Source organism: Varanus komodoensis, unplaced genomic scaffold, assembly GCF_004798865.1.
Source record: "Varanus komodoensis strain SLA01 unplaced genomic scaffold, ASM479886v1 scaffold2, whole genome shotgun sequence".
Taxonomy (NCBI): Eukaryota; Metazoa; Chordata; class Lepidosauria; order Squamata; family Varanidae; genus Varanus; species Varanus komodoensis.
In genome coordinates, this window is record NW_025335568.1 from 13012673 (window position 1) to 13032659 (window position 19987).

The 19987-nt window shown below is 44.1% G+C and overlaps 1 protein-coding gene across 10 annotated transcripts in view; it reads left to right on the forward strand.

Moving 5' to 3' along the window:
* Nucleotides 1-19987, forward strand: part of PTPN13 (protein tyrosine phosphatase non-receptor type 13) — a 161368-nt gene that overhangs the window by 118721 nt on the left and 22660 nt on the right. For 7 of the 10 annotated variants that reach the window (XM_044429300.1, XM_044429304.1, XM_044429301.1 and 4 more), the window contains 13 exons: nucleotides 1623-1712; nucleotides 3297-3404; nucleotides 4791-4922; nucleotides 6291-6748; nucleotides 9002-9145; nucleotides 12384-12477; nucleotides 13656-13741; nucleotides 14184-14346; nucleotides 15871-16085; nucleotides 16184-16282; nucleotides 17329-17693; nucleotides 18355-18529; nucleotides 19765-19923. In XM_044429300.1, coding sequence (XP_044285235.1) covers nucleotides 1623-1712; nucleotides 3297-3404; nucleotides 4791-4922; nucleotides 6291-6748; nucleotides 9002-9145; nucleotides 12384-12477; nucleotides 13656-13741; nucleotides 14184-14346; nucleotides 15871-16085; nucleotides 16184-16282; nucleotides 17329-17693; nucleotides 18355-18529; nucleotides 19765-19923 — 2288 coding nt within the window. The remainder of the gene's footprint in view (nucleotides 1-1622; nucleotides 1713-3296; nucleotides 3405-4790; nucleotides 4923-6290; nucleotides 6749-9001; nucleotides 9146-12383; nucleotides 12478-13655; nucleotides 13742-14183; nucleotides 14347-15870; nucleotides 16086-16183; nucleotides 16283-17328; nucleotides 17694-18354; nucleotides 18530-19764; nucleotides 19924-19987) is intronic. The other 3 variants (XM_044429303.1, XM_044429308.1, XM_044429309.1) reach the window with 1 other exon arrangement.

Genomic DNA, 19987 nt, shown 5'->3' on the forward strand with positions numbered 1-19987 from the left:
GCATCACCCAGGGGAAAGCGGCTCTTTCACTGGGCAATTCCACACATAGGTTTTCTTAGTTATGGCAAATTCTTGTTTTTCTGGGCTTAAGAAACACTGTTACTCAGAGTTCTACAACCTGACCCTTTCCCACTGCCACCAGTTGTGTTAGACGACTTTTAAACCTACTTCAAGTGGAATAAGAAGCTTGGGCGTGGGATGGGCATCAACACTAGACAAAGAAGAGCCATTAAGCAAATAATTTTTTAAAGGGATATTTCATACATAAAGGATTACTCGTATCTGCTTGGAGGTTTCCAAAGACTGCTTGGTGACAATTTTAAGGACTCAAGAGATGTGTTTTTGCTACAGCTTCTTGATTTCTTTTATCTCATGCCAAAACCTCCACCTCAGCCATATTCTGTCACAACCGGGTGCAGCTTTTGGGTGTTGTCCTTGTCTCACCCCAAAGCAGCTCTGATTGTGCTACTAGCTGCTTACACAGGTTTTCGGGGTTTTACTGTGTGCTTGTACAACCTGCTTCTGGCAAGATCTGAATGGGGCTTCTTGGCGTAATAGAGCCACCTGTTTCCTACACATGATTTCCACCAGCCACACAAAACGAATGAGTTAACATCCAGGCCTTAGCTATTCACTTTCCCTTCAGCTTTCTCCTAGTCCTTCTAAAACTTCACATACCAACCAGTACCCCAGTTCCTTCATTCCCTGCAGACTCGCTCCCACATGTCAACTACCTTCTCAACTGATTTTCCAGCTGTTCTTTTTCGCCTGGCTTAAATGCTTGCCCATCAGAAAGGTACTTGGTCCAGGCCCTGGCTAACACTAGTCAAAGGGATTGTCTCTCACGTTTCAGAACATCACTAAAGAATTAGTGCACAGGCCTTTGACATAGCAAAACAAGGCTCCAGAGGATTTGCACTTTCGCCCCAATCACAATTCAAACCTCCAAACTTCATACCTCTCTGAATCTTGTAATGGCATCGTTCTACCAAGCAGGGTGTACGAAAAAATCATTGCTTGCATTTCAGCAGAATATTTAACAGAAGCATACCTGTGTATGACTTTTCATGTGAACTTTAAAAGTGTTCAGGAGAAACCAAGAATGAAAAATGAGAAACTGAGAGAAGCTGAAATTGACTGTATTGAAAGAAGCTGAAAATGAACGTAATTCATCCACATGTCCATCCCGTGGGAAATCCCATTTGTGCCTTTTTCTTTCATTACCTGCATGCTGAGGGTGAACCACTCTTTCCACCAGGGGAAGAAGATCTCAGACATGCATCATAAGGGATATGTGATAGTGAAAGAACTGCACTGATAGTGCATGTATTCAAAGCTATTTCATTCAGTACCTGGATTTGAACCAGTACATTTTGAGTGCTCATCGAATTAGACATCCTAGTAGGATAGTTTGATCAGTGTTCTTCCATTTCCCAAAATGTTGAAATAGTTTTCAGGTCTATCATTAATGCCTCTTGGGTTGTAGGAGTTGCTGCTTTTAATTATACCCTGCACCTAAATGAAGCTTGCCTTCATGTCACGTCATGTTTCGAGAAATAAATACACCCCACTGTGTCGGTGTCAATTTTAATTTTTTATTTATTTCTTTTTTTCCCTCTCAGATGTTCTGCAAACAAAGCAGAATGCCGTGCAATTGCCAGAAAGGGAGATCAACTTGGTGACCTTGAGAAAAGATGAAAAATGTGGTTTAGGTACGTGGCTTGCATTGCATATAAATTCAGAAACAAACCAAAAAGGAGCATGCAATATGCTTGCAGCCAAGCTTGTGACTGGCTAACAGCCTTACCTGAAGAGTGGTAGATTGCATGTTTTGCATGCAGGATGTCCCAGTTCAGGCTCCAGCAATTTCACGTAAGGCAAGGGAAACACCTGCCTGAAATGTAGGAGAGCCACTGCCGTGTAGCACTGACCATATTGGGCTAGTTGGACCAATGTTCTGACCTCACCTGTGGCAGCCTTCTCCCTATCTAATCCCTCCCCTTCTTTCTTTTAGTGTCTGTTCCCTTGGCTTCTTGATCCATTTGAAGCAGCAAGTCAGGAGTACCTCTCATTCAGCCTTCCCTAATCTTGGGCTCAGTAGATATTTTGAACTAGCATCTCCAGCTTCCCTGATCATGCTGTGATGGGAGTTGTAAAAGACCCAGGTTGGGAAGGCTGCTCTGGTTTGGTGTCCTGATCCAGCAGCAGCCTCCAGAATCTTCCTGGGGCTCATAAGCAGCATACGATGCTGGAAGACGATCCCCAGCACCAGGTGCGCAGTGGTGTAATGAGGTCAGGGATTCCATGTTGCAATCATGGCCAGTAGCTGTTGGGAGAAGATGCTGATCTCAGCGGATGTGGGTATGAGCCAGTTCAGGCAGTATATAAAGCATCCAATCTGGGCCTGCCTTTGCTGCCCATGTGCACTGGGAAGATTCCAGCACAGCACACTGCCGCGTCATCCAAACCAGCCCAGATTCGTTTTGGAAGCCTTCTAAGCTTGCGTACCACCTTGATGGCTTTTTAGCAATAACTCTTCTTTAATTACTAATAGAAGAATTGCAGCAGTGTGGTGTGGAGGTGAAAATGTTGCCCTGGAGACCCGGGAGATCCAGGTTCTGGTCCTCACTTGGCCAGGAAGCTCACTTGGGTGACTTTGGGCCAGTCGGACTCTCAGCCCAACCTACTTCACTGGGTGGTTGTTCTGAGTATAAAAACAGAGCTATGTTAGCTGCCTTGGGTTCCTCAAAAGAGGACAGGGTGCAGTGCAGCAATAGTGTAATAATGATAATTCTCATCATCATTATTAGCAACGGTAACAATATTAGATAGAAGGCATGACTATTTCTTGTCACAGTGGATATCAGAAGTTGCTTGAAAAGTTGTTGCAGAGGCAGTCTGGTGGCAGAGAAACTAGCATTCTGGTTTCCCATTTTAGAGACTGATAACCTGATCATACACCTTCAGGATAGGTTGTCAAGTTGGACAACCTTGGCACCTGGGGCTTCTCTACTGAGGTAATTTGATTATAATCCATGCGCTGCTCAATGGCATCTTTCCCCAACCTGATAACCTCTGAATGTTTTGGACTTCCAGCATTCCTGACCTTTGGCCTTGCAGTCTGGGGAGGATGGGAATTGAAATCCAAAATATCTGGAGGGCACCAGATTGGATAAGGCCACAGTAAGATCTTTGGAGGATGCTGTTTTGCCAAAGAAATATCTAGGCAAACTATGTGTAGCTCATAGAGTATTACTGTGCATCTTTGAAAGGTACTAAAGAGATGCTTTTAACAGGATTTCAGATCACAGGTGGGGAGAAAACTGGAAAACTTGATCTTGGAATTTTTATTCATTCAATCACTCCTGGAGGACCAGCTGATCGACAGGGATCACTAAAGCCAGGTGACTTTGGGTATAATTTGTCCAATGAAATAAATAGGAAATAGAAATTGAATTAATATTAAATATTCAGTCTGTTAATAGTCTTTTAAAAACTGGTCTGTTAGTCTGTTAAAATTGGTCTGTTTTTTAAAAATCAACATAATGGGCAAAAGCCATTGAATATTTTATATTAAACATTAAATGTTGATGCTAACTTCAGAGTGACACGAATACGCATTTCACTTCCTATTTCTTTCAGAAAATGAAATGCTATAAAAAAGGGGTAATGATCTGTTTTATTTTGATTTTTTAGGAACTGTTTTGAACAATCCACAGCTAAACACAGTAATATTGTTTTTTCCCAATCCTAACCATCCTGATTATGGCTCTGTAAACGAGACATTTATTTTATAACTGCTTTGGATTCAAAAATTAATCTGATGGGAGTTCTTCTGGTGCATTCTGTAAATCCATAGATAACATTCCCAGTGTCTCTCCCTTTCTCTCTGTGTGTGAAATAACAGCAGGAAACTGTTGACATTCTATTAGTTACTCTGTTTTGTTTTGTTGTAAACTGCCCAGAGAGCTTTGTCTATGGGGCAGGATAGAAATGAGAGAGAGAGATCTGATGCCTGCAGGCAACTCCATATGAGGACCCAAGATCTGGAGGAGCAGTGTCAACTGGTACTGACTGCCACCAATGAGAATAAAAGAAACCTAGGGGCTCCCTTGCGTGGGGCTTCCTGGAGCCCCTTTGGATCTTTAGCACAGCACAACAAGTTACCTCAGCAGCTTCTGTGCAGCTTGGCTATTGAAACTGTGCCACATGTCCCAAAATACAGCGGGCCTCTCCCATTTCACCTGCAGAGTGCACAATCTTTTGGTGAAAACCAAGTAAAAGATTTACGAAGGCTCTGGGGGAAAGCACAGCATGGGAAAAGCCTGGTCCCGTTCTGAGCACCCAACAGTAAGCAGGTCAAGCGGCAAATCAGTGGCGAGAGAGGAGGAACTAAGGAGCAAGCACAGTCCAGCTAGCCGAGCCCGGTGTTGCCTGCCTAGCCAGTTCCTGGACGGCCCTCTCGTCTACACCAAACTTCTGGTGCCTTGTCTGTCTTCCCTCTGTTGGGGGGAAAAGCTATGTGCCCATCTATTTTGCAACTCCTTTACTGAAGCATGACAATCGGCAAGCTGTCGAAAGAGCCACAGTGCTGTTTGGCATGCATTACTGCCGCACAATTTCTCCTTGTGTAAGTGACGGGAGGGGTAGTTTGGGAACGGGACCGTGCGCAATGTGGGAGGCGCAAGTGGTGCATCTGCGTGTTTGGTCGGCTGCTCCACAGCTGTCCTGAACGGGGCGGAATATGTGGACCAGTTGGTTTTAACCTCTGCCTCGCTCTCTCTGCACAGGAGACCGCCTCATATCGGTGAACAGCGTGAGCTTGGAAGGTGTCAGCCATCACAGGGCTCTAGAGATCATTGACCAGGCTCCAGATGATGTGACGCTTGTCATCTCGCAGCCGAAGGAGGGGCCTAGCAAAGGTATTCATTCAAAACAAAAAAAAACTGCCTCTTGGATTAGTCATTGTGACGGATCCTCTTCCTGTTTGCAAATCGTCTGTAAAATGGGAAGGGGGGTTTTCTTTGTGGATGCACTGTTCTAACAGCTCGAACCTACTAATGTTCTTATTAGTAGGAGTTAGTCTCTCATGTCCATTGTGAGGCCCTGGGATGGGGCAGGTTTTAGCCCCTTCTCCAGGAGTTCTGTGGTACTTAAACTCACCAGTTAACATCCAGCTCCCATGATGGTTCAGCTGGTGGAGACCTGTGGCAAAACCCAGGCTTCCGAGCAAACAGCAAAGAGAGTCTCTGGGAGAAAGGGAGGAAGCTGTGGGGTGTGGAGGTGTGGAATGGTCAGTGTGTTCCAGGTAGATGCAGCTCATTTAATCAGATCTTAGTTGGCAGCCATTGGAGAGGGTTGGGCTTTCCATGAGGCTGCATGAGGCAACCGCCTCAGGTGGCAGATGCTGGGACACATGGTGCTTCTTCTGAGGCCTCTGGGTCATTCCCCTCTTGGAAGACGGAGCTATGTCCTTGGCATGGCTTGACCTGGACAACCTAGGTTAGAGTGCAGTCTATCATGTTGAAAGTACTGAAGGTTAAGCATTATCCCAGTATTATTCAATGTATTTATTGCATTTATATATTGTCAAATTTTCCATTTGCAAGGAAGGGACCTCCACCTCACCATTTCATCCTCACAACAACTCTTTGAGGTAGTTTAGACAGAGTCCATGATGGTCAAGGTCTCCCAGTGAGTTTCCTGGCCAAGTGGGGCCCAGAACCCAGGTCATCTGAGTCATAGTACAGCACTCTAACTGCTATACCACACTGGCGCTCAGAAAGCTTCTCTGTCTTGCTGAGGCATCAAAATAACTTTGGTCAGCCCAGTCTGAAGCTCTGCCTTATGTTTCTTATCATGTCAATATATTGCAGCATCTCTAGAATGCTAAAATGTGGGGTAAAACAATGATTTGTTTGGACATAATGGGTTTTTGGTCCATATGCTCCATTGTGTAACATTTCTCCCTTCCTTTCATCAATGATCACAACAAAACAGGTTCTTAAACCAATTTCAAATCAAGATTTAGGATGGTGGTTTTTTATATTCCTGTAACCTTAGTTTCCTTGTTTCAGACAAAACAGGAAGCTATGGTTAATAAAAACACCAAGATATCGAATCGCAACAACTTGGAAAACCTGTTCCCAAAGGGCAGAACAAGATATAGGCCTGCTCAAGGCTTGTGCACGTCTTGAAATGTTAAACTGAGATATTTGTATTTGAACTGAGCCAGTGTGTTCGACAGCAACTCAATAATGTTTGTTGGTGGTATCTCCATCTTTCCATAGCATTGTCTAGTCTTCTCAGTGGCACTAAGGGGTATTTAAAGAGACCTTCACTCACACCAGACAACGAAGCTGAATCTTCTTCAGAAGAACACAACAGGCTGCTAAGTCACCCAAGGCCCGTCTCTGGAAGTTTATCGGGCCTCTGCTCAGGCAAACGGGATGGAAGCCTGAGCTCTCAGGATTCCAGGACCGAAAGCGCCAGCTTGTCCCAAAGTCAAGCACATGGTGGTTTTGGAAACCACATCAGTGAGAGGACCCAGCAGGAATTCCAGCCTTGCAGTGATTCCCAGCTTGCCCTTTCCAAATGCGTGGAGAGGAATGGATCTTCTTTGGAGATGCACCTGGCAAAGGCGAAAAAGCCTGGGATGGTGGAGACAGTCGAGTATTCCGACCGAGGGGATTCTGATATGGATGAAGCCACTTACTCGAGCAGCCAGGAGCAAACGACCACCAAAAAGGCACAGTGCATTTCTGTAGCTTGCCATTCTCGCATGCCGTTTATTAATTACAGCATGGTTTTTTCCCAGAAAAGAGGATAGGAGAGGTTGGGTAGATGGGATAGTATGTCACAGCAGTGCTTCTACTGCTTACCTGCACCTGTACTTCCTACTAACCTTTTGGGTACAGGTTTTCAAGGTGAAACTCCTTGCAAGTGTTTCAGTGTTATACAGTCACTAAGATCACAGAAAAAGAGCCTAGCATTGCTTCTTGGAAACTCATTTAGTTTGCTTGCTGCTGGACAATGTGAGAGTCACACACACACACACCAGCCTGCCCAGAAAAATGAGGCTTGATAAAAAAAGTACTGCCAAAAAAAAAAAAAAATGAGGCTTGAAATGTCTTGAATGTATTAAGTGCTTTCTCTGGTGTGGATACAAATCTTTTTAATAGGGCTGTTGCTTATGTGCAGCACAGAAACAAGCTTCATGTTTTAGAGAGCACAACATACTAGCTGGATATTGTGATGAAGTTAGCGCACAAATGGAAAAGCCATTTATGCGATATATTTTTCCTCCCGTGTGCACGCTCTCTCGCTCTCTCCTCCTTTCCCTTTTGGCTCTGATGCAGTGCTGTTTTTTAAAATGGTTTCTGTATTCACAAAAAGGGAACTTCCACTCTATTTATTCATTGAGCAATTTCATATGCCGTTCCACAGCCAAACTTCTCTGGGCAGTTCACAGAACCCGAGAGTACAATATGAGAAAACATATAACGTTATACTTTTAATAATGTAAAGCCAGAATAAAAACCAGCAGCAGGAAAGATCTAAAAACACGACAACACACATTTCAACCAAAACTTGAAAAACTGAAATGGCTGGAAAAATAAGCAGCTTTGGGCTGGAATTAGGGGGAGGAGAATTAGCAGCTTGCCATGGTGAAGGGAAGGAACACATCCAAAGGGCGTTGTCTGTGGGTCCCTCCCTGCTATACCTACCCTGGACACCCTTTTACCTTAAGGGTCATGAAGACAGTTCACAACAAACACAAGCTGACACAAGCTAAGAGAGGTGAAGGCTGGCCATCTGCACATCAGATTGTGGAGAAGCTTAGAGAGAAGGGACCATGGAAAGTTAAAAGACACAATAAAAGGGGACATTTATTATTTTCATTTCTATACCACCTCATAACCAACACTCTGTGTGGCTTTCAACAGTGCAAAAAACAAAACAATAAAATATAATACAGATACCGTAACAACAAAACAAGGTTAAAATGAATTTAAAATAGTGAAATTAACTGGGGCTCTTTTGGTGCAGGGCAGGCTAATTCTCACTCATGGGGTAAGGCTAGGAAGGCAACTATTCTGAGACTCTTTACTACATTCCTGGCTAGAAATAGGGTGACCATTACGATTTTCACTGCTGTTTGCATCCAAAAGATACATCTGTTCCTGTCTGAACCTAGAAGAACAAACTTCAGTCATACTATTCTGTCTGTGTCCCCTTAGAAGTCGGACCCATTGAATGGGTCGTGCATCCTGGCAATTTGCATAAGATTGCAGCCCAAACTTTTCTCATTCACGAAGCATCCATACTGAACTGATCGTGTATTTTTAAAAATCCATGATCAACCTGGAGGGTTTTTGAAGCCCTAATGTTTTTGAGTGTGTGCTTAAATGCAGAACGGCTGCATAGCTCATCGCCCTCTGTCCTGCCTGTTTCTTTTAGGCTGAGATTATTCTATTCCTTCACTAAATCCAAAAGGATTCACAGGATGTCTCCGGTGTCATATACAGCCCTAAAGCTCATATGATGCTCCTTTGGGTCAACTACCCATATCACCCATCAAGCTGTTCAGCAAATTACTGGCCTGTGTCATTTCTGATGCATCAGTCCTTCATTTTAGAGTTGGTGCAGATGAATGTCGAATGACCCTTTGTGCGCAGGACCTGTTGAAACGTTCTGTTTCATCAGCCTTGCCCACCTGATTGTATCCAGATGTGCTGAGCTGCAGCTCTCATAATCAAATATAGGCATCCTGGCTAGGGATAATAGGAAGTGAAGTCCAAAACTACTGTGCACTGCTAGACTGGGGGGTCTGTATGATGTTTGGACAAAAGTGTTAGCCTTCCTCTTGTGTTTGTGTGTGTGTGGATATTTTTGTGTGTATAATCCCTTGAATCCCTTAAGTACGGTGTACCATCATACTTACCAATTACTTCTCTAACAGAGTATCCTTTTTCTCTTGTACTTTTATTTCCCCATAAAGGAGGCATCGTTCATGAATTTGGCCAACTCAATGAATTCTAAAAAGTTTTCTGCACCACCTCTTAAGCCTGGAGATATCTTTGAGGTTGAACTGGTCAAAAATGATAACGGCTTGGGAATAAGTGTCACGGTACTGTTTGACAAGGTTTCTAGCTGTTTTCTCCTTTTCTCCACTCCAAGTGACCTGTTAAAATGTCTGATTTACAGGGAAGCAGTGGACTTTAAAGAGGCACAGTCAAGTACTTGCCAGCTGCTACACTGCAGCCTTTTCCAACAGCCATCAGAGCTGCAATCGTACAACTGTGCAAATATATGGGACAGAAAGTAGCTCTGTTTATCAGAACAAACACAGGGTTACATTTGGTTTCCTGCAAAACAGACCCAATTCAATACCTTGATGCAACTGTCTTTGAATAGAATAAAGGTAACTAAACATATCCTATTGCAACAAGGTTTTCTCTACGATAAGTAAAATAACATTTGTATAACAAAAAAACCTTCAAAACAATAACAACATGGTGACTTTCTTATGAAAGGACTTTAGGAAAAGGACCAAGAGCCAAGGATGCAGAACAAATTATGTAATATGTTAAATAAGAGTAGAATCAAACAACAGTCCCTTTAAAAATCTAGAAGCAAATTTGAGTGGCATAAAGGATTACCATGAATGTCAATGCACTTAAATTCACACATCTGAGATTCTGATTGGCCCAGAAAAAAACAGCAGGGTCCTGCACAAGCTTTAAAAAATGACATTATTATGACAGAAATTGTGGCAGTGGAATAGAACAGCAGGTCAAATAAAATAGAATGCAAAAAGTATAATTAGGCTATTAAAGTATGCAACATAACCAGCACCTTATTGGTCTGGAAAAGATTAGGCTAATTTGCAAAATGCAGTCCAGAGTTCTTCTACATTAATGGAGCACAGACACATTTCATGTGCCTCCTGCATGAAACGCCAGCATTTCTGACCACCACTGTAATGTATAGAGTTCCCCTTTGCAGACCCATTTCCTGACAGATTACTACTCTGAAAATGACAGAAGAAGAAAATAGACTCTTTCCTGTCTTGTATTTTGAGGCAGTTCAATTGCACTGGGAATCCACCTGGTCCTTGCAGGAAAACCAGTGCATTTCTTATCAGGGTTAACAATGACCTTGCAGGCTTCCAAATGGAGAGCTGTTAGCGCTTCCAGTCAGAGGGCACCATGCAGCTCTTCTGTCCTTTCCTCTGCAGTCGATTTTAGAAGCAGCAGTGGGGAAACATGAGAAGCTTACAAAATAAAAACCGTGAGATGTTGTCCCCCTGTAAAATTCCATGGATGAGGCAATGGGATTGCATGACAGAAGCCTTATCCTTGGGCTTCCCCCTGCCCCCCACAATGTATTGGCATGTCACTGAGGGCATAATCCCGTGCATGCTTAAATAGAAAAAGCCCCTATAATGTCCAGGATTCCATACCATACGCCATTTCTGATCTGACCCTGAGTGCAAAGGCATCCTATTCGACACAATTCTGAAACCTGGGAGGTGTGGGAGTCTTCCTGTCTAAATATCCATAGGATTGAGCTCCCTCTGCTGGTGCAAAGTAGAATTCCACCAAGTATTTCCAGTTGCACATTATTTTTGGATGGCTGGCTTGCAACCAAGAGGTATTGCTTGCATTGCTTTCAAAGAGCCAAGAAAATAGAAGGTACTGATTCTGTGTCTCCCACTCTTTTCCTCTCCCATCCCTTCCTTCACACTCCTGTTGAAGCTGCTGTACCAAGCAGGATTTAAGTTTTCCCACCAACACACACACACACACACACACACACACTTCCAGCAAGCTGGGGAAGAAGGTCTCATACTAGCTGAGGGAGGAATGGCATGAGATGCTATGGATCTGCACTAGCTCCTGCCCATTCAGCATTCTGGTAGTTTCATGCAGCATCTCTGGGTTACAAGCTTGGCAACTTTAACCTCTTCTTATGCACCTGTTTCCTATAAAGCAATCAGATCTACCCAGGCTGTGTATTTGTCGTGCAGCTACTTGACAATGTCACTTTAAAGATAACCTCAGAAAGTGGCTATAGGATGCCATGTGCTTACATTCATTGCTGCTCACAGGGGTGTTGGAAAGTGCTTTTAAATGGCAATCTTTGGTACACAATCCAAAGATTAGGCTGCAGGGTTGCGTTTCAGAATTTTGACAACAGTTTGGCTGTGGAAAGCAGGATAACAAATGTAGATAGTTAAATAGAGACCTGCATGGTTCAACCCAAGAAAAGCAACTCAGTCTTGAGTTCTGAGATATTTGTCCAAATTATTAAGAGTGCCAGCCTTTTTTTAAAATAGTGCAGCACTTTGCCACCTGTATTAGGCCTTGGAAAACAAATTCCCTGTTTCTGAGGAGCTTGCTGTACAGGTGTGCTCTGCATTCCCTGGTTGTGATTTCCAACCTGAGCCGGAAAGCCAAAGTATCCCGGGATCTCTCACTTCTGCACAGCTGCCCTTCAGATGTGTTGGACTTTATTCCCATCATTCCTGGCCAATGGTGATGCTGCCTGGGAACGATCAGAGTTGTCCTCCAACACATCTGGGGGATTATCAGGTTGAGGAAGGGAGTGGGCCTACCAGACACAATAGGACTTGCTTCCAAGTACATACGCATAGAATTCATCTAAAACCACGAGAGGCAAGCTCTCTTAAAGGAAGTTTTCAGCTTTGAATGTATTGACAGACTCCATCCTAACTCCTGTTTTCCTTGACATGGAACTTCTCTCCAGGAACCATGGGTTACTTAAAGTGGCCAGTTTTTCCCTGGTAGTGCTTTTGCAAGGTTGTACAGGATGAACTGAGGCACCTGAGCCTTTCCCATCCTGGCAATACAGCATGTTGAGTTCTTGCTTGGAGTTAGCAATTTAAGGCACAGGGATCTCATCAAGAAAAAAAGGCACAGTGGCAAACTTCACCAGACCGTCAAACATTAACAGAAACCGCTACCAAGACTATCCAGTCTTTTTGTTTTTCCAGCTTTCCATAAGGAAGAAGTGGATCTTAGTTTTTCTACTCCTTTCATATCTATTTCTGAATGGCTGAAGATGCATGATGGTCTCACAGAGACTCAAGCTTTGGTTAACTTGCATAAATATTCTTGGTCACTCTCTTCTCACAACTGTCACTTTGAAGGGAGCCTTGGAATGTGTTTTTCCATCTGCAGTTCTTTGCATGGGATTCAGAAAGTAATAGTGTGATTATGTAGTGAGTGTCATTTTTGGCTGCTTCCCTTTGCTTGATAGCCTGCATGGCTGTTTACTGGACTCCTTAAGAGATTGTGTTGGTGTTTGAGGGTTAGAGACCTTTGTTTCCATTAAATCTTCTTTTTAATGACCCATAGGGTGGTGTGAATACCAACGTGAGACATGGAGGCCTTTATGTGAAGGCTATTATTCCTAAGGGAGCTGCAGAAGCTGATGGTAGAATTCAAAAAGGCATGTATAATTATTCCTATTTTCGTATCAGAACTTGGTTGGAATTATATCTTTTGCAGATTACGAGATATGCGGGATGCTGAAAACTTTAGTCTTTGAGCAAGGTACTCTTAATAGGGCCTTCCTGGTTTGGAGTTGGGAGGCAGGAGCTGGGCCAGCTTGCTCTGGGACCCTCCATAAAGGGTCCCCTTCCTCGTGTACTGTTGGCCCTTTCTCTTGCACTGCTGCACTGTCCAATATAACTTTTGACATTTCTTTTAAAGTTTTCATAAAATTATCATTATTATTCTACTACACTTATATCTTGCCTTTTTTTTCCTTCTGAGAAACCCAAGATGGCTTACACAGGTTCATTCTATCCTTAGAGCAACAATCCTGTGAGGTAGGCTAGGCAGGAGTGAGTGAGTGACTGGCCCAAAGTGATGTATTCCAGCAATCAAGTTGAATTTCTTTCAACCCAAAGGCTGGATTCCATTTCAGAGAAGCTCTTGGTGGCTGCATTCCAGGACTGGATAGAGTTAAAAGGCAAAAGGGAGGACGAGAAATATCCACATATTTAGCACTTCATACTTAGTATTCCAATGGTCCCATCTCTTCCCCAACCTGCTTTCTGGAACACCCCCATTAACTCCTCTTCAAAATTGAGCTCTCAATCTCAGAATGGCAGCTGGCACAGTTTTTCCATGCCAGCTGCAAGTAGGGAAGGGTGAGCTGAGCGTAGGTCAGCAGGACTGAAGTCCAAGCTCTTTTCAGAATTCTGGCCTGGATGCTGCCTAAGGGCCCTAGGATTACTCTGGGTATGGATTCGTTTCTTTCTCTTTGCAGAAATTCTGGCTTGAAATCAAATGGTCAACACATTTTGTCTGGACTGCTTGCAGTTTTGGGGTGAGGGCACCATTTTGCCATTTGCCTCAGGCAGCAAAGCGTCTTGGGCAGGCGTGGCTTGTGAGCGCCCCAAGGACTTCTCTCTGTCTGCTGTTGCGAATGGGATGCTGGAGCAGAGGGAGGTTTTTTTTTTAACTGTCTCATCTGTGCACCCTGCTGGACATTCCCCTGCATGAATCAAAGGAATAGCTACTGAGTAGGCCTTGAACAGAAGACATCTTCAGGGAATCATGCCCATCCTCTGCATACACATTTCCCAGTCTCCCTGTAATTTTCCCATCCTTGGTTCTTAGGTGATCGTGTGCTTTCTGTCAATGGGGTTACATTGGAAGGAGCAACCCATAAACAAGCTGTGGAAATCCTGAGGAATACTGGCCAGGTAGGAGGTTATCACCCTGCCCTTCTTATGTTTTCACTTCCTGTGTTCTCTTTCTAAGTTGGAAGAGGTCCCACAGAGGTAGAGGAGGAGCTGCTATCCTGTACCAACCCAATCTTAGTCATGGTGACAGGGATTGTCTGCCCTGAGAGCAACGGCTGCTCCCTGTTGGGCAAGAGTAGCTGCTGCCAGAGCAAGCGCAGGTGCGGTGGCTTTGACCAAGCTAAGTGCTGCTGCTGTCGACATGAAGGATTAGGACAGATGTGTCTGTGCTTTCTCTTCTCTAGAACTGTGTGCCAAGGAGTTGGCCAATCCTGTAGGGCTTTTCCGCCCCTTCTGCCGGCTTAGTTGAACATCGGTTGCTGCTTTGCGATTCGGAAACCGAGAATCTGCTAAGAGGGGTCTCTGTGACTTAGTGCTCACTCATTTGTGATTGTGTCTGCAGGAGGTTCACCTGGTCTTAGAGAAGGGGCAGCTTTCATCATCTAGAGTCCATGCTCCAGTGACACCACAGAGTACACCTCCAAACCAGCCCAGTCATGGTGGGGCTCCAGAGAGGCCCGTGAGGAAATCAGCAAGTGCCAAAGAGTACAATTTTGTCACTGATGGTAAGGACCTGTTGGAATCCAAGGTGCTCTCAGACCTCACAGGGATTACAAACAATGGTTTATCTTTAGAATATTAGGTGTTTTGACTGAGATTTACTGTGACATTAAAGTAACTGCTTGGGCAAATCCTTTGCACAGAGAGTTTAAGACCTTCTGGGGAGGCCTTTATCTTGGTTTCACCACCCTCACAGGGAACCTCTGGTGGGAATGTAGGAGAGGGCCTTCTTGGTGGCTGCCCCAAAGCTCTGGAATTTCCTTCCCAGGGAGGCTGGCTTGGCACCTTGTTGGGTTTCTGAAAGTAAGCAAAATCTATTTTGTTATAGCAGGCCTTTGGGAATGATCTGAGTCTGTGAGTTTACTCTCTATATTGTTTGTAGTGTTTTTAATAAGGATATTTTGTGTAATTTTAATATCTAACCAATGCAATTTTTAATTTCTGGTAGAAAATAATAAAAACTTAAAAAAAACAAAATTTTTAATTTCTGTATTTTTGAGTGTTTTAATTGTATAATTTTTTTAATGTGAGCTGCCTTGAGTCCAAGTTACTGAGAATAGTCAGGATGGTGATGATGATGATGGAGCCAAATTATTTTCCTCGTCTTTCTCTCTGTGTCTTGGATGTCTTGCTTGCTCACCTGAATTTCCTGATATGTTTTTCCATGGCTCCCTGTTCCCTTATTCTCTCTCCTCAATCTGCTGCTTCTTGTTCTTCATCATCTGGCCTTGCTTTAATGATGGAGACATGTTCTCTTTCTTTCCAGTTGCATCACAAATGCACGGTTTCGATTTGCTTTCCCATTCAACAGTCTGTGTCTGTCAAGGGCCCGTTCCCAGGGGCTCTTGGCATGAAGAGCGGTCATGCCATCAGCTCCTTTTTCGTAAAACAAAACCATTCACATCCATCACTGCAAGAGACACCATGCTTGTTCTAGGTTTATCACTTGCCCTTTTTGCAGTGGTTAGTGTAGGGCAGAGGGACTACACAGTGTGTTTGTGTGCGGTGCATTGTTAGCATGTGAGGCCCATCTGTTCCGTCTTGTCTGCAGGGTATCCCAACAATGCTTGTGTGCTAGTGATAATCAATAGCACATCCTAGTGCAGTGGGTTTCCTGGGCAAACTGTCGTGCTAGAAATGCTATCATTGTGCAAATGTTTGTTTCTCCAAGTGTTGCATCAGTAGCACTAGTGTAGGAGCACAGGTGGTGCCCAAAGTTTCCTCATTGCCATTATAAATCTCTCACGTCCTCACCTGTGACTGTCTGTGATGGGGTATTCCCACACTCCTCTGTGTTTCTTGGCTTGCTGCTTTTCTTCTTGAGTTTCTCATGGGAGACGTAAAAACCATTCTGTTTATCATCGATTCTACCAATCCAAGCATCTTCGGCTGCACATGGATCAATGCTCAGATTTCTGTCTGTTGTGAATGTACCGCAACTGCTTAGATTCCTGAGACAGCACGGCTGTGCATGACCCAGCAAGCATCTTTATCCTTGTGATAACGTGGTTCATACTGATCTTTTGCAGACAACTCGTTTGAGGTGAAGCTAGTGAAAAACAGTTCAGGCCTGGGGTTCAGCTTCTGTCGTGAAGACAGTGTTTCCCCGGAACAGCCAGGTTCCAGCATAGTCCGAGTCAAAAAGCTCTTTCCCGGGCAGCCTGCTGCAGAAAGTGGGCAGATTGAAGTTGGGGATGTCATCCTGAAAGTGAATGGGTCTTCTCTGAAAGGACTGTCCCAACAGGTGAGCAGCGCTTCGCTGTATTGCGTTCTTTTAGCAGTAGGCACCTTTATCCACATCAGTTAGACCTGTGCCTTATTTTCCATGTTCTATTCCTCCAGGAAGTTATCTCAGCTCTCAGAGGAACATCTCCTGAAGTCACCCTTCTCCTCTGCAGGCCACTTCCTGGAATACTTCCAGAAATTGATCCCTCTTTATTGGTAAGAACTATAGCATATTGGGTTAGACGAGAGAAGTTCCTTTTTGTGAAACATCACATGTAATTTTCCAAATGTGTAGTTGCACTAAGCTGAGATAGAGGGTTGAAGGTAAGATGCAAACGTGGGTTATATTTAACATTTCCCTTTAGCAATTGTGATGGGACATAGGCCTCTTATGTAATTTCATACATAGTCTGGTTTGCATGCTGTGGGGTTAATTTCTTTTCTATATGAGATGCTAAATTAAAAGCTCTGAAGTTCAGTTAATGTGTAACTAGGCTTCAGTGCTACTAGATTGGTAAGCAAGTGAAATAACAACGAAAGGCCAGGAGCAATGGAAGTGTCCGCTTTAAGGGGAAACTAGGCCTAAGTAAGAGATCTTGCAACAACACTCGTCTCTTCTCGGACAGCGTTTGCTCTCTGTGGTTCTAGCATGTATAAGCACCACTTTAGATCTGCTGATTTGCTGACTGCAGGGGATTCTTTAGGATCAGTTCAGTTTTGTTTAATTAACTGAACCCTATTTGATAAGGAGCTTCTGAACTGCTTTCAGCCCAAGGGTTGAATTCAGTTTTGGGGGGCACGTTCTAGAGGAGGGTGGAGAGAAAGACAAAATGGAACAGGGACAAAGGGCCAGGGTGAAAATACCCCATGTATCAATATGTTATAGTTGTGATTACTAGTAGCCAAGGCTTTGGAAGGGCGTGTCAAACTTTTTGGATAAGGGAAAACTGCAAGTCAGGAAATACCAAATGACTGGAGGAAGGAAATCATTGTGTGGCCAACCGCAGAATGGATTGGGACCCCAGATAGGCTAAATTTGGCTCACAGGCCTAAGGTTCAAAATGCCTGTATTTACCTTAAATATCTTTATTTTTAATTATCTACCCTCCTAGAGTTCCAATCTTTGGGAATAGGTGGGAGATAGATATAATGATAACAGCAACAACATTTAAAATGTTTTAGGCTGCCTTTAAGGATGGAACTCTCCCTGAAATGCCAGCTGGTTTTGTTTCTTACAAACATCTTCCTTTTTTCTTCTGCAGACCCCTATCCATTCCCCACCACAGATTTTCCCTGATATCAGCAAAGGAAGCCTTCAGCCATCTAACAGAGAACAAGATGACAGTTCTGATGAAAATGAAGCCACAGATAAGAGCAGGAAATGTGCCAAGTCACCCTCTCGGAGAGACAGCTACAGTGATAGCAGCGGGAGTGGAGGGGAAGAGCTTGTTTCCAGCATGACCCAAATAGCAAGCGCCAAGTGGGGTTCTGCTCTGTACCAGACTCCAAACAAATCTCCCACTCAAGCACATAGTCCTTATGAAATGCCCTGCAGTCAGGAGGAAGCTATTCGCACGATATATCACTCTTCTCATGAGTCACCTAGGCAACCAAAAATGGAGGACAGGTATGTTTTGTGGGCCTATTTCATTGCAGGTTTTTCTTTATATAGCCTTGTTTGTTTTTAATTTGATAACTGTGGCTCTGAGCTTACTGGACTTGCTGTGAAGTTCAGGACATAGGTATCTTTCCCATTCAAATATTATGTGGGACTTGATTTTTAATCTTTGCATCTAGCAGACTATCAGAGCTAGACACCCCCTTCCAGCACCTTAAGTTCTCTCTCTTCACTTTTTGTCTCTGACATTGAATGTGAACTAAAAGGAAAACACCTGGGTGAATGAGCTCCTGTGTTGATGGGAAAAATTAGGTCCAGAGTTGGCCCCAGGTAATGTAAGGTTTCCTCAGACAGTAGATTTTGTGTGTCATGAAGGGGAGCAAATTTTAAGTTACTTAGTTATTATTGCATTTTTACCATGAGGGGCAAAGAGAGAAGGTTGAATGATGTTCTGCCTCCTATGCCAAAAATAACTTAGACAGATGCCTAAACAAACATGGCTGAGCCACCCTGAAGGTCCAATGATGGAACCAAGAGGTGGGAGGAGAAATAGAGTGACTATATTAAATAAACCTCATGTTACTGAAGCTGCCGTTTGACTCAATACAAACCCAGCCCTCTCCTGACAACCTTGGAGCCTACCTAATTGTTCTCGTTCTTCAACCTTTAGTTCCCCTCCATCTCCTCTGCTGATGGATTTGCCACCAATACCAAGCTGTAGAACCATCACACCTGGATCAACGGATGAGAAATACAGCTGTTCTCTCTCTGAACTCGCCACACCACAGGGGGGCCTGGTATCGCTTTTCAACCAGCTTGAAAAACATGCTGATGAATATGAACCGGTAATTTCCCACTTTTTTCCTCTGTGTGTGTGTGTGTGTGTGTGCGCGCGCGCGCACCTGTTCTGTGGGAAGCTGTGGAATCTCAGCAAAACATGAAAACTACATAGTTACTCCCTGCTGGGGTTTTGTGCAAAATGTTAGCCAAATTGCACATTACACAGAACGAAAAGGTGAAGTTTTCTGGACTGTACCACATAATAGTTATTAATATTAATGTTATTCTATGTTGTTTATCTTCTTTGTAAGCCGCCCCGAGGCTTTCTGCGAGGGGGGCGGCATAAAAATGCTATAAATAAATAAATAGGAACATGAGGACTCTTGGTTTATCCAGCTCAGAATTGTGTTCAAACAGCACAACAACCCACATTCAAGGGTTGAGTATGGGATGTCACTTGAACAACTGTTGTTGAAACGGTCGGCTGAGCCCAGCCAAGATGAGAAGCTGCAGCAAACAACCCACAGTTTGCAACCCAAAACAGACCATGGGTTCTCTTCATGAGTTGTTCACAGTTAACAAGCCTTGTTTGAACAACAACCCACATTCCAATGACAACCCACATTCTTCCCATATTCAACCCTCAAGTATGGTGTACTGTGTCATCTGCACCCAGTCAGTGAGTCGCAGCAGTTTTCTTGGATTGCAGGTGCGGGTGTTTCCCAGTCCTGCTTGCAAATGCTAAGGATTGGACCAGCCATGTAAAGCATGTGCTGTTTGGAACTTGGGGTGTGGGGGGAGTGATTCTACCTAAAAACAAGTTTTTCATCCTGCACCACCACTGAAAATCCAGTGGCTAAAGGAAGCAGAGACAGAGCCTGCAGTGGGGCCACACGCTCTTTGTGGCCTGCATGTTGGACCGGCCATGTTTTAAGCCAATAGTTTCCATATATGCAAACCAAGATACATTGTATTTCAAGATTAAGCAAAGATCCAGTGTGGTGTGGTAGGCAGAGCACTGTACTAAGCCATGTTCAGATCCCTGCCCAGCATATCTTTCATTGCGTAACCTCCGTCTCAGCCAAATCTGTTTCACAGGGGAGACAAAACAGGTTTTTTACCCCCTGCAATGCATGCTGGAACTAACTTGAGGACCCACAGTCCAGTGACCTGTCAGGTGCACCATGGATCTTCAGTGACCTCTGTGCCCATTGTGACTCATTTGCAGGGCTTATTGTGACATGCAACTCTGCCCAGTGGCATTGTGTTTGCTAGGCACCAATGTGTGTTTCTTCTGCAGGAGGTGGAACTTCATGTTGTCCTTACCAAATCGGAGAAGGGCAGCCTTGGATTCACGGTGACCAAAGGCAATGATAATATTGGCTGTTACATCCATGACGTTATTCAGGACCCTGCCAAAAGTGATGGGAGATTGCGACCTGGAGATCGCTTGATCAAGGTGAGGTGAAATTGAAAAACCGCAATCTCTTGGCCCCTTGACTGTCATGTTGCAAAAGCCACAC